General features: G+C 31.2%; 1 protein-coding gene across 7 annotated transcripts in view; it reads right to left on the reverse strand.

Annotated features, from left to right (window-relative positions):
• Positions 1-14,125, reverse strand: part of Mical (Molecule interacting with CasL) — a 51,359-nt gene that overhangs the window by 13,264 nt on the left and 23,970 nt on the right. For 5 of the 7 annotated variants that reach the window (XR_012455755.1, XM_074119782.1, XM_074119781.1 and 2 more), the window contains 13 exons: positions 13,514-13,660; positions 12,350-12,607; positions 11,281-11,422; positions 9,642-9,772; positions 9,334-9,546; positions 9,076-9,247; positions 8,546-8,796; positions 7,964-8,103; positions 7,136-7,266; positions 6,399-6,490; positions 5,125-5,262; positions 2,350-4,515; positions 2,114-2,275 (listed from right to left, as the gene is read on the reverse strand). Coding sequence is in view for 6 of the 7 variants with exons in the window: in XM_074119782.1 (XP_073975883.1) it covers positions 2,114-2,275; positions 2,350-4,515; positions 5,125-5,262; positions 6,399-6,490; positions 7,136-7,266; positions 7,964-8,103; positions 8,546-8,796; positions 9,076-9,247; positions 9,334-9,546; positions 9,642-9,772; positions 11,281-11,422; positions 12,350-12,607; positions 13,514-13,660 (4,143 nt within the window). In the remaining variant the exon portion in view is untranslated. The remainder of the gene's footprint in view (positions 1-2,113; positions 2,276-2,349; positions 4,516-5,124; positions 5,263-6,398; positions 6,491-7,135; positions 7,267-7,963; positions 8,104-8,545; positions 8,797-9,075; positions 9,248-9,333; positions 9,547-9,641; positions 9,773-11,280; positions 11,423-12,349; positions 12,608-13,513; positions 13,661-14,125) is intronic. The other 2 variants (XM_074119785.1, XM_074119786.1) reach the window with 2 other exon arrangements.

Below are 14,125 nucleotides of genomic sequence, written 5' to 3' on the forward strand. Positions count from 1 at the left end.
TACCCAAGAGTTAAATGCGTAAGAATCTATTCATAGCACCTCTTAGTACTTGACCAAGATATAATAAAAAAGTGAGCTAATTACTTCAAGTTTGCCCAATCTCAGTAGAGACAGTGTTGGAGACCATTGTGAGGGTGTTAAAGCGAAAGTACCGCCGAAGTGAGAAGAAATATTAGAAAAGAAAGCTTAGGTGGCTGGAGCACATATTTAGACTGAAGGAGGAAAAACTGACGTAGAAACTATTAGAAGGCATTCCTGAGAGACAGAGACCGGTCCAAATTAAGGTGCCATGACAAAGTGAAAAAAAAACTTGAGGAAAATGGGAGTGCGAAGAACGCGCTTAAATGGTGGAAACTGACCGAGGCGTAGAAACCTTTCAGAGCGATAGCGCCCTAGAGAATGATGTTTACTGAGGAACAAATGGAAACTTTATGCTTACAAATATAATTACCATACAAATGAGTTGTAAGAGGGAGGCACACATTTCTTATTTATTACTACTAAATTCTTATTTGTCAGAAAAAAAGTAAATAATAAAGGTGTTTACGTCACGTCACCTAATTTGAGTCAGGCAAGCTAGTCTGAAAAATAAACTATTATCTTACTACTACTATTCTCAAAGAGTAATTACTCAACTTTGAGGCTCTTTTAGAGACTTTTTTTTTATACACGGGCTCAAAGCCTTGAATATTTCCATTTCTGCCCTTCCTTCAATCTACAATTTCGTGGCAGACTATTACGTATTAGGAGTTCAATGATTTTCTTTAACTTATTTCATTAAGGTTTACTTTAGTATTCAAGGAGCACGGTAATTTTATTTGAAATGCATGCCATGAATAAGAAATACAACCATGTTATTAGCTAATAGCATTGCCCAGTGTTAGACCACTTAAGTAAATCACTTATACATGTTGCATACACATAATAAGTAAATGCATGTTGTTCGTTTGTTCATAAAATATGACAAAATAAAAGCGTGAAATATATTTTGATTATCAATTTAACAAAATATGAAGAGATGTCAAAATTAAAGAAGATGGTAAATGATACTTAAATATTAAGGCAATAAAATTTCTCAAATGACAAAACTGACGGTTAAAAACATCTAGTTTCGGTTATGCCTAATTACTTAGTTTTTATTTAATTCAATTTTAATTTTGATGTGAATATTGTAGGATGTTCGCTAAACAAAATTAAAAAATTACGGGGCTATTTTTCAAATTTTCTTCTCTACATGTACTATTTATTCCTTTTTTTAAAATAAGAGGTCAATGAGAACTGGAATAGCTGAATGCAAAGGTGATCGGGGTGATGGATCATAGACTGTGTATTTGCCAAGAATTCAGTGCCTATGTGAGTTGTAGTCTACGATCGAGGTGTTAACAACTAGGCGCGCTCTGCTAAGCAAAACAATCAAATTCATAAATCTCACACATCACTGCAGTGTCACAACGTCACATCCTTACTTGGGAATTGAATTTGTTTTCCTCTTATTTAATCAAAAGCTCTTTAAAAATCAAAAATTTCCAGGCAATGGGAGTAAATATTTTTTTCAAAAACCTACAAAACCAGAGGAAGGAAAGTATCAGCAGTATACAGTAAAAATGTATTCTCCACTCGTAAATACCCTCCAAAACATAAAAATGGCCTTCCAAGGTGGGTTAATGTTATTTTTCACATAAACCTCAAAATCTCTAGAAAATTCAGCTTTTCAGAATACAAAAGTCATATCCCAGAAAATCCTATAAAACATCCTATAAAAGCTTTAATGAAAATTCCATAAACAAGTTTCAAACGTACCATATTTACTAAAATAATTTAGTTTTTTAACAATTATTCTATTTCTTTTACAGCCCATTAATGAATAATTTCATTTAGAAAAGTACTTGTATACAGTTGGTCAAATAAAAAAATACTAAAGAGGGTTTCGTGCTTAAAGAGACTAAATAGTTATTAATTTTTCAAATTTATAAAAATAATTCAAAACATCGCAAAAAACAAAGAGGAATCTATTTTTAGAAATAGTTTTTTAAATATACTTCAGTAATTAAGTAAACGTGTGCAACTAAAACTTTTTTGTCTTAAAAAATATGTATATCAAATAAAAACTTACTTTAGTAGTACTAAGTAATGAGATGTTCTTGGTAGGGCTATGACTAGAAGAAGGGGTTTTTGGTGGCGATGGAGACTTTTTGTGAAAGAAGTCAGATACAGCTTGTATAATACTCCTCTTGCGATCCTCTTTCGACTTCTTATTACCTTCAGGCTTTTCTCCCTAATAAATATTTTTATTTAGTTCTAGTTTGGTATAATATGCTGAAAATATACATATTTATATTTTAAACTTACCGGAGAAGCTGAAGGCGAAGAATTTTTAGGAGTATCTTGAAGATGTTTCTGAATCTTGATTTTAAATTTCTTAATTTTATCTTCTGGTGATAAACCTAACTCTTCATCACTCATCATTTTAAATTTAGCACGAGCCTGTTCTTTTAATCCACTACGTAAGTTAGGCACAGCCAAAGGAGTTCTAAATGGTGTGCAGGAAGCAGAATCTAAAGAAATGCCTGAGCATGCCATATGAATGTCGGGCAATGAGCAGGCCTCAGTTCTTGGAGTATCTGTAGAACGCCAAGATGAACTCACAGTGAGGGAACGTTGCCTTGGAGATGAGGTTTTAGGAGTCTCATTTGCTTGCTTCGTTATTATTTGTTTTTCAGGCCGGGATTTCTCAAATCGATCAATTTCGGTACTAACTTGTGGTACTTGCGGAGGCGTTGTTGACGGACTGAAAGTTCTAGATCTGGACCTTTTCGGCCGATTCTGCAACTGTTCTCTTGGTGATCTTCCCAACTTATTCATTACCATCTCATGTATTAAATCTTTTTGTTTGGCCCTTTCCTGTGAAATTTGCTCTAATTTGCGAGATGTTGCTGGAGAATTAAGGGTGTTTCCTTTTGGTTCTGCAACAGATCTTGCCTTAGCAACCTCGAGCGAATCTCTAGCATTTACAAAATTCTTAGATCGAGTAGAAAGAATCTGCATTAAAGGAGGAGGTTCTCCAGGACTATCTTTAACAGTCGTAGGCTCTGATGTTGTAGTATCAGTTAGTTCCTCTTTTGAGGTCTCTACTTCCAACACTTCTAGCATATTTACTGCTTCAGCTACAGGTGTGAGATCATCTTCATTGTTAACGAACTGAACATACCCACGATTTAAAAGCAGTTTATTTCTAGCTCCAGAACTCTCGCTACCACTGCTTTCACCCGCAGTATCCATAAATTCTAAATTATCTAGATCGAGTGGATTAGCTTTTCCACAAATATGTTGATATTCATCTTCTAAATCCTCAGTCTTTGCTATTTTCATCCCTCGTTTCGGAGGACGAATTGTGATGTATTGTGGGTTTATGTTGAACTCTAAATCATCTAGAGTTTCAGAAACTACCCCATCTTCATCCCTGGCCCAATCGGATAACTCCGTCTCAGTCAAAACAGTTACATCATTCTTTAGACTATCTGAATCAGGAGAAGGAGGACTACTAATATCTTTATATAATTCAGCTGTAGTTGATACTTGAGTCAGAAGATCGCCTGTGGGAGCTGTTATTACTTTTGGACCAACTTGCACTAAATCTAACTTGTCTCGAATTGGTGAACGTTCATTTTCTGCTTTGCAAATATCAGGCATGTTCAAACTATCCATTTCTGGGGTATCCTCCATCAATTCACCCCTGGAATTATGTATTTCTAGTTTGGGCGGCGACTTAATTGGCGTTTCCTCTTTACCACTCTCATCGCCTTCTTCATCTTCTGTAGAAGTGCTTATTTCAGAAGACAGTGAATCACTTTCGATTTCTTTTCCTGCTTCCTCGGGTTCTTTGGGTGCTGAACGAGGAAATTCTGGAACTACTATACTAGTTTCGTGAACAGGGCTTCGGACTCTTTCCTCCTCTTCCTCTTTTTGTTTACTGGCTTCAATGATTTCTGTTTTAAGATTACAAATATGTTTGAATCCTTTCGCAGGGAGTTCTTTTTTTTCTAACAATTTTATAGGTGAACTTTTCAATTTATCGGCTCCTTGTAAAAATGCCTGCATCGTTGGGCTTGGTACTGGAGCAGGATTCAAAAGTTTTTGAGTTTCTGAAATATTGTCAATCAATGATTTAAATTTAGTATCAAGAATAGAAGAAGAGCCAGATTTCCTAACTTCAGATTTGCCAGTAGTGGGTCCTAATAAATATTTTTTTTTTAATTCTAATGATAACCTAGACGCTATTCCTTCAGTAGACTGTGTTCTATTGAGCATGTAATCACCCCTGTTGGGGTTTATAAATGGCAAGGAAGGTTTTGTGACGTTGTTATTATTGATAAGGTTATTAAGTAAAGGTTTCTCCTTTTCAACGTTGTTATGCTCGTGTTTACGATCGTTGTTAGCTGCCTGAATCTTACCATTGAGCTGCCTAGAAGACACTATTTGTACTTGCTTTGGTTGTTCGATGTGACATCGTTTGACCTGTAAGGAAAGCCGTATATAAAAACTATAGATGGAAACTGAAATAAAATTAGTAGAGAAATAAATTGTAATCGAGACTAATTTAATGTTTCGAAGGATATTACTAATTTTTCTTATTCAAAGTTGGAAGAGTGAACCATTTTCATAATAGTTCACATTATTAAGTCTTTTTGTTCCAAAAAGTTTGTAATCAGTTTCTAATTGTTTACGAATTCTTAATACTCTGAATTAAGGTTCTATTGAATTCTTTTTTTTTTGTCAAATGAGAAAAGGGTTTGAGTAGTAAATACGAATGCCGACTAGTAAGAGATTCCAAAATAAATCATACTTTTTGTTAGTTGGAAAAAGTGTTAATAGTGAAGTTTGAGCTTCCTTTCCCCTACACGTCACCTAATTTAGCTAACGAACGTTAGGCCTCGCCAGAAATTACTTTACTAACATTCAAATCCTCTAAATCTGCAAAAAAAAAACTAGCACTTTTACCCCATTAATATATATTTATTTGAGCGAAATTAAACGTTTAGAGGCAAATCGTCATTTATAATAATTGTAATAACTGAAATACGAGAAAATCGTGTGTAGAGTCATTAACTAAAAATCCGTACAAACCTGTACAGTTTCGCTAATAACTATGTCGGGTATCATATGCGTTGTACCATCGTGTTCGAATTCTGAATCAGTCGAGATTTCGGTAGCAGAATTATCTTCTTCTGAACTTGAACTACTGCACTCTTCGTCAGATGCAACCTAAAAAATAACCATTATAAAACCATTGCTGATATTCATTAGACTCATTGTTTAATGGTAATTCATGCAGTTTAGAAAGTAGTCGTTATTAGCAATGAGTAGAAACAAAATTCAAACTCATGCATTTGATTACAAAAAAAAAAAAAAAGAAAGAAAGAAAGAAAAAAGTAGCTTTCTTTATAAACTTAGTTACACATTTTGACGTGTCTTTGGAAAAATGAACTTTGAAATTAATTTATAAAAAAAGTAATTGAATGAATCATATCCAACCATTTAACTAATTAAATTTATAAATTTGTAGTAAATAGAAAGATTATTTAAAAAAGGTACCTAAAGGTATGAAAGATAAAGTGAAGAAAACGACGGATAAAAGGTTAACGGGTAATAATTTTAAATTTAGGCTTTCAAAGGTATAAAACAAAAGAATCTGACTTTGAAAATGTTGTACTGATTGCTCAAATCTAGTTCTTCGGAAACAATGGTTTGTATGTATATTTTATTTAATTCTGAATCATGTTGCGTTTATAAAACTTTCCTTTGTAGTAATTACCCTATTCAAGAACTTAACCAGAAAGAATTATGAATGTTGAATGCCTAAATGGTTGCATAATTATATTAGAACAAAAATTATTAACAACAAGAATCTGATGAAAATAAGTTAGTGCAGTGCGGGTCTAGAATGGTGTGAAAATCAACACTCTTGAAAAGACAAAAATCAAATAAATCTGCAGCTGAACCCGAACAAAAGTAATTGAAAAAAAAGGCCATCCCATGTTAGTAAACGGCACAAATAAAAAAAAAAAAAAAAACGTCATTTGCAATTAAAAAAAAAAGACTATAAATACCTCTGTCAATTCGAAATGTCTATATCTTTTCAAAAAGATTTAAAGTTTTTATTATCACTCGCTTAACCGTCACGAAATTAACTTATTCTATATTTTTTTAAATATTAATTACATCTTGTTTGTTAATAACTTTTTTAAGGTAAGAAATATTAGTTGAATTTATAGTTTGTTTCCATTTCACTACAAAAAAAAAATATACATATAAATATTGATAAAGAGAATGGAGTTGATTTTGCAGGAACCGGTAAAATGAAATCAGACACAACAACATGATGACGGGCAGGTCGTCACCTCTGTTTCAGAGCCAGTGGAATCCGATTGGCGCGCTGCATTTCCTCCTTTTTTGAAGTTATCATCTTCCGTTTCTGTATCACTGTCTTCTTCTGCAACAAACAGTGGCTAACATTATTTATGAATTAGGTAAAACTGTTTTAAAATCAGTTTTAATTTGTTTTCTAGAGTTTTTTAAAATAATTTTCTTCTGATGTAAAGATTCATTTAATCCCGAAAGAATATAGCTTCTTAATTAATCCTTAAGGGGGAAATGAGAACTTATTTTTTCGAACACTAGCTTACTTGCAACTCTTACGCCAAGGTTACCACGTTGTGTTATTTTTAAAAACCTATAATACAATTCTTATTAGTCGTCTATTCAAATCGTGATTTATCAGAAATATGGCTAAGAAATGAGACCTGTGACGTAATTCGTGAATATACCACAATAAATTATTTGCAGAAGTTTTCCACTTAAAACTCTCGACAAAAATGGAAAGAGATACAAATACATTTGCCCACAACTTTTACAAAAATTTTTCAAAATATTTTACTTTCAGCACTTGATTATAGGCTAATAAGTTTTTTTCTATTTCTATTCTATTTATTTTGATTTCTATTTTCATTTCAATAGTTTATATAATTAAATTACTTTTCTAATAAATTAATTAAATTAAACTTTTTAAGAACAGAAAAATTTATTTAACAACACAATTTAATAAGGAAAGTGTTTCTATCTAAAACATTTGCAGAACCTTGTGAATCTGTAGAATAGCTAGATCCATATTTTCTAGTCCAGTCTTTTGCTAATCGAAGTGTTTCTTCTGCAGGATCAAGGCCTCCATCTTCAGCTTCGGCATAATTATCGGAATCAGAATCAGTTGCACTGAAAAAAAATATATATATATATATATATAATAACAAACTTAATCACACTCTTCTGGCAATTATAGAGATATTAAATTAGATAATAAAAAAAAATAAATTATAAACAAATGTTAAAAAAAAATTGTAAACAGATACTCCAAGTTTTTCCTGAAAGCAACATGCAATGTTTTTCATAAAGAAAAGGATGATCTGGGCAGAAACCGTGGTTATACTCGTAAAACACTTGACTTCAAAGACAACTTTTAAATTTGTGGTCTCATCAGGGATACAAATTAGAAATACTTAAGCAAAAAAAAACCTCCAGGTGCTCCATTTGAGAAGTAACCATTTGCTCATAGAAACGAGTAAACAGCCGTGTCGAAGTATTGCTTCTTCGGTGAAGGAGAAGTGCACTTCTCTCTTAGCAAAGAGAGAAAATGTGAGCCCTTGCTTTAGGAGCCCATGAGTGAAATGAAAATGTGATGTACAAGACTCTATTATAGATTAAGGTAAAGGGAGACTTCGACATCCTGAATAAAAATATGATTAACCTAATAACGACCTATTTCATATTTATGGAGGTTTATAAAAATGTAACAAGATAATACAAATTATGGTACACTACATAAGATATGAATAGTTTGCATTCACACTAGGAAAGTAAAATAAACTAATATTAATTATAAAATATAAATTAAAAAGCAAAGCAGACTTACCTATCTTGTGATGTGTCGGAAACATCTGTGGCGGAAAGACCAAAGTTTCTGTCTGTCCATTCATCTTCTTCTACTTCCACACAATCAGATAGATTTTCAAATTCAACTCTTTCTGGTGTTGCTACAGCTACGTCCACTATCTAAATTATGTTGGAAATAAGAAATTCAGTTAATGAGTCTGAACATTAAAATAAATTGTACAAATCAAAACAAAATAATGAAAATAAAACAAAGGAGAAATCAGATTTCTTGCAAGAACCAATAATAACTCCATAAATCCGAAGGGAAGTTATTCCAGTGTGGCAAACACCTCCAAAAAAAACAAACTAAAAATTAAGGATTAGAAACCTACCTATTGATTCAGCATTCAAATTATTTCAAATAAATCGATCCTTCTTTCGAAACGAGATTGCCTTGCAAAATAACTTCTTAGTTACTTACATAGCTCATGTTGATAAAGAGTTCGCGTTAACTTAAAAATATATACTCTTATTTAAAGTAAACGATTTGGAATACATACTTAAAAATAGTACTGAACCATCTACAAATTAAGTGATAAGCATGTTTCAAAGAACACCGCACCTCTTCTTCTAAAACTCCTGATACATTAGTAGTAGCAAGATGACTGAATTTTGGTGTCTGCGGTTCAGCAACAGGAGTTAACCTTTTAGGAGATTGAGAACCTGACGTATCTGGCACCGTTGCGTTTCGAATAGTTTCCTCAGTCCTAACAGATCCTTGGCGTCGTGAAGAAGCAATATTTTGAAGGCCAAAATGCTGCACACAATAGAACTTAGACCCATATTTTCCTTCACGATCGAATGCATAGTTTCCTGTGACAAATTTTTGGATACTATTACTTAATAATCAAAGAAACCAGAGCTTCAAGTATCTCAAATTAAATTTTTATCTACAATTTTATTATTATTTACTACTAAATCATTCAGAGCTATTTTGAGAAAACGTTATGAAGGAGGAGAGTTGTTTGTAACGAGAGAATACTATCTCTTACTATTGTATATTGAAAAGAGCTCCGGGCGCCAATGACCTAGATGTTGTCTCGCCTCAAACTAAACAAAAATGTATATATTATTATTTTAATATTTACATACCAAGCCTAAGCGACGAAGAGCAATACTGGCATTTGAAACAGCCTCTGTGAAAAAATTTTCCCTCGGCACTTAATCTTTCCATGAGATACACCCTCTTGCTACAGAAATGACACAGCTCACTTCCTCCTTGTGTTGGAGGTTGCATTACCACTGGGTTTGAAGGTTTCCCCACCTTAAAAATTATGATGAAAATAATGTATATGTTAAAGAAAACTACACCTAGTTTAATAGCTTCAAAAAAAACAAAACATTAATTACTTGTAAGATATGTGGCTCAGGCTGCTTATGAATAGTCGCTAAGTGTGCAGCCATGGCTGAAACTTTGTTTGCTCCTCTACGACCCATTTCTAGATTGATTCCTTCTTTGATTCTTTTCTCTAAACGCGACATTTTGGTGTCAATCTCGGTGTATTTATTGTCTGCATGTGCATCAGCACTTCGAGCCTTTAATTTTCGTTCGACAGCAGTGAACTAAATAAAAGAAGCATAAAATACTCTTTGCAACAGAACTCAAAATATAATTCTGAAGACTTTATTATTATTTATTAATTTTCAAATATCCTGACCTTATCATCAAATTGCTGCTTACTCCACTTTGGCACCTTTTCAGACTTTCTGGAACTACCACGGCCCATTCTATTTTCTTCAATTTTTTTTTCAATTTGTTTAACATTCCAATCGGTCTTTTCAATTTTACCTATTGACGATGAATAAGTATTTTTTTAATACAATGTATTTTTTGTATCGGATAAAAATAAGAACTATAAAAATCAAGAGACATATCTGGAAATTATTACTCCCTTTGACGATTTATTGCGAACGGTTCACAAAAAAATTGAAAAGAAATTTGAATTTTTACTTTAAAATTGTTCACCCAACAATATTAAATTCAAATTGAGATATTAGACAACTCAATATTAGATTGAGTTACTAAAATTTCAAATTTGAGGAGCATAATTTTTTTTTCACTTTTACTTTTGTATGTTTCTCGAAAACAGCTGAAAATTACTTATTGCACACCTGTAATTTCAAGTTTCGTGAACGTTTATTTTAAACATTTTTTCAGCAAAATTCATTTAGGGCACTTCAGGGAAGCGGGTAAATAGGCAGCACAAAGTCACGTTAGTGAAATGTATGGTATTAGTAAGATGTACGTATATAATACTGTCGAAGAGTATCTCTCAAAAAGTTTGAAGGGAAACTTGAGAATTTAAAGTTACCTTACGATTTTGTACAGTTTTTTTGCGATTTTTTTCGAAAATTATTCTAGCTTATATATTTTTTTAATTTCTCATTTTTTCCTTGAAAATGTTTATTAAAAGTTTACAGAAGGAGTAAGTACATTAAAGTTACCTCGAATTGTTTTGTTTTTACCTAATTAACATTAATAAATTAAATTTATTAAATTAAAAATTAATTCGGAGTTCGAAAGAAAATATTACTATATTAGAACCTACATTAAGGCCAACTAACTTTTAGCAAAAAAATAGTTATTTTAAGCTAGAAATTTGTGAATTAAGCTGTGTAAGACAGTTCACGCTAGACTTTTTTACTAAAACCTACTAAATCTTTGCAAAAATAAATTATACTGTGTGGAGATTTCCACCTTATTGGTAGCACTGCTGTTTGCTGGAAAGCCCATTTTTCAAACAAGTAACCAATAGTAAACCACCAAAAAAAAACAACAAGTATTTCCTGTATAAATCAATTTCGAAAATTTCACTCGATTGCAGAAAGAGTAAATATAAAGATGGAGTTCTACGAATACAAATAGCACATGAAGTTTTTACGAAAAACTTTAGAGTAGTCCAAAACAAAACATTGGTATACTCTGAAAGTGCAGTCAAATACTTCAAAAATCAATTTTCTGGAAAATGACTCTGGAACAGAAAAGAGAGAGCAACTGTGCTTTTCGGATTTCTTACTACCCAAAAACAATTAATTTATTTATTTGTTTTACTAATTTTAGTAAAATTATGGAAAAAAAGGAAAAATTGCACCAAGATGGGCATTTTTCAACTTTACATTTTTTCGTGGTTTTTGACGATCAACCCCTATACAACTGTCAAAAAAATGTTCATCCTGAGATATTTCACAGGCAGACAATCTACTCTCTTTTACAAATATTCACATACATAAATAATTATATACAATAAAATTCTAAAAAAACATCAAGATATATGCGACTAATTGAATCTTTCTAACCTATTGCCCTGAGAAGATCCTTTGGTTTTTTGTCGTAATGGACTCCTTTAAATTTAGCCTCAAGATCTTTAACTCTTCCACTAATCTCTTGCCCTGATGCTCCTCTTTGCCCGCCATCTACTCCAGGCCTATTTTCTCGATCCTACACAGATATTTTGAGTTTAAGCTTAAATCAAAATTCCTAAGGTAAATTTATTAGAAATTTATAAATTGGGTTAGTTTTATTTTTGAAACACAAATATGTATAATGCAAATAATAATAAAAACAATATAATTTTATTTAATTATTCAATTAATTGGTAAGTTTATTGCAAAACTAAAGGAAACTAATGGTAAAGATTTAAAAAATGTTTAAAGTAAAAAAATAATTTATCTAATTTTTTCCTTTTTCTATAATATCTGAAAAGAACTTATGTATAATAAATAATCTGAAATACTGAAATTTCTGTAGAAGTTTGCAACCATTCTTTAAAAACTAATAGTAACATAAGTTATTATTTTATTTAGTTTTTCGAGAAAAAAAAAGTATCTTAGGGGAAGAAATAAATAAAACAAAATTAGTTATCGATATAACAAAAACCAAGATTATCAAAACAAACAAAAAATAAAAAAATTATACGTTTAATAAGTGATCATCCTATTTTTGGATACAAAATGAAGGCATTAGTTGATTTTAACTTAATAAACATATTTTATGTTAATATTTCAAGCAACTTAACACACAATTTTAAAATTCATAACATCAAAATTAGTTCAAACCTCCAATTAAAATCAGTGGGTATGCTGTCTTGAATGCACTTCCCATAATGATCAGTATCGTAACGTTTTCTTAGAAAGCTCCCTCAGTCTATACAGCATTCTAAGATTCTATTAGGTAGAAATCTGAGAAGGCTTTTTAAGACTCTTATATAATTGTTTAAACATTCCTGTCGAATAGAGGTGGCCATTGTTAACACACAATCTGTTTAGCAAAATTATTGAGCGAAAACAATAAAACGATGAGGGTTGTCTTAAAACAAGTACTGCACTTCAAAAACACAACATGCACAATGTTGTTCATCTCCCTTACTGGATATAACAGTTTATTTTCTAGCTGCTTTACTCTCTCCTTAAAGTCAGGAGCTGTCATCCGATAAACAAACAATGAATAATCCTCAAAAGGTTCATTATTTTCTTGTTGCGTCTGAAGGGCGTTTGTCTGTAGCATCTGCATACTCTTATAAAACTGCTGGTTAGCAATATGTCTCAAATATTTACGATGCATATATCGTTCACTTCGAAGTCGTTCTATATCTTCCTGACGCCGTCTTCTAGATTCTAAATCAGCCTAATGTTCCAAAGTTAAAAATAGATAATTATTTTATAATTCACATCTATGTAGTAATAATAATAACAAGCAACTAACTTTTTACTTTTTATTTTTGTTTTGGGTTCTATGATTTTTGAAATAAAAAAAATCTTACACTTTTTTATAATGAACAAAATTCATCTTATTATCCCAATTCAGGTTTAAGATTATCAAAATGAAATATTTTTCTTATTTGTTAATTAGTATTTATTTACATATACTCAGCAACAAATTAAACACCGAAAAGATTAAGTTAATAACAATATTAGTAAGATCTTACCAGAAAGAGAAGTATAATACAACATAAATTCAATTTCCAAATTGTCTTTTTAAGTACCACTTTTTATGCTGGTGTGGCCCTACTTTCTACATTTTTGTGAGTTATAAAAATATGATATATTTATAAAGAAATAAAAATAAGACCTTTGAAACACTAATTGTGACTGTGCTATTTAGCATTATTTTATTTTGTAATTAATGTATTTACATTAATAAACAAGAATTTTAAATTTCTAATTTTATTTTAAAAACAGTAATATCCTAAAATGCTGAAGTACAAAACAAAATAGTGCAAAATTAAGGGGTTAACTATCATAATTCCTCCGTAACTCCCGTTTTTTTGAAGTGGTTCCAATTATCAATTTAAAACATGTTTCTATTCGCACAAATTTTAAACCGACCTTTGTTTTCACTAAACAAATGAAAATATATGCATGCATAAATCAAATGGGCTTCAAAAGACTAAAACAAAATTCATCTTATGAAACTGTTAAAAAGTCTTTAAATTTTGTCTTTTTTTTGCTCTAATTCACACAATTGTTTTTATACCGCAGCTGCTACATTAAACTGAAATCATCCAGCATTTCAAGCATCTATTTTACTCACCTGAAGACGCCTTCTTGCTTCCCCAGGATTACTTCGCCAATCGACATCATACCATTTATCTTTATTAGGTAACAATGAGTCACTAATACTTTTTTCTAGAATTCTTGTCAATCCCCTTACTACAGCATTTTCGTGTTCAAGTAGGCTCTAACCCACAGCCAGCCATGCACAATCAACAGCCTTTCATTTTATGTTAAAGAAATTTCTCATTTAAAAAAATTCAAACTCATTACTTAAAAGTGTACTGTAATTTTAAATAACTGGTTTTTTTTCCTCTTAATAATGTTTTTAAAAATTTATCTTATTTGACCAACATACGACGACCAAGGGTCTTTAATTTCGGTTTTAAAGATGATATAAAATTCTTCTTTCAGAACATATTTATGCATTAAAAATTGCAATATCAATATTTAAATTTGCTTTAAGAACTATTACATCCCCAACTTAATTCATATTTTCCAAAAAGCAAGAACCATATTCCACAGATATATCCAGCACTTTAAGCATCAAAGCGAAGAAGCACATTAATACTATGTGATGTTTAACATAAATAATATTAGGAAACCATCTGAAACTCTTAAACCGAATTTACATCTTAAATAACGTATTAAT

This window comes from Rhodnius prolixus, unplaced genomic scaffold, assembly GCF_049639745.1.
Source record: "Rhodnius prolixus isolate KJV_2025 unplaced genomic scaffold, Rpr scaffold_2, whole genome shotgun sequence".
Taxonomy (NCBI): Eukaryota; Metazoa; Arthropoda; class Insecta; order Hemiptera; family Reduviidae; genus Rhodnius; species Rhodnius prolixus.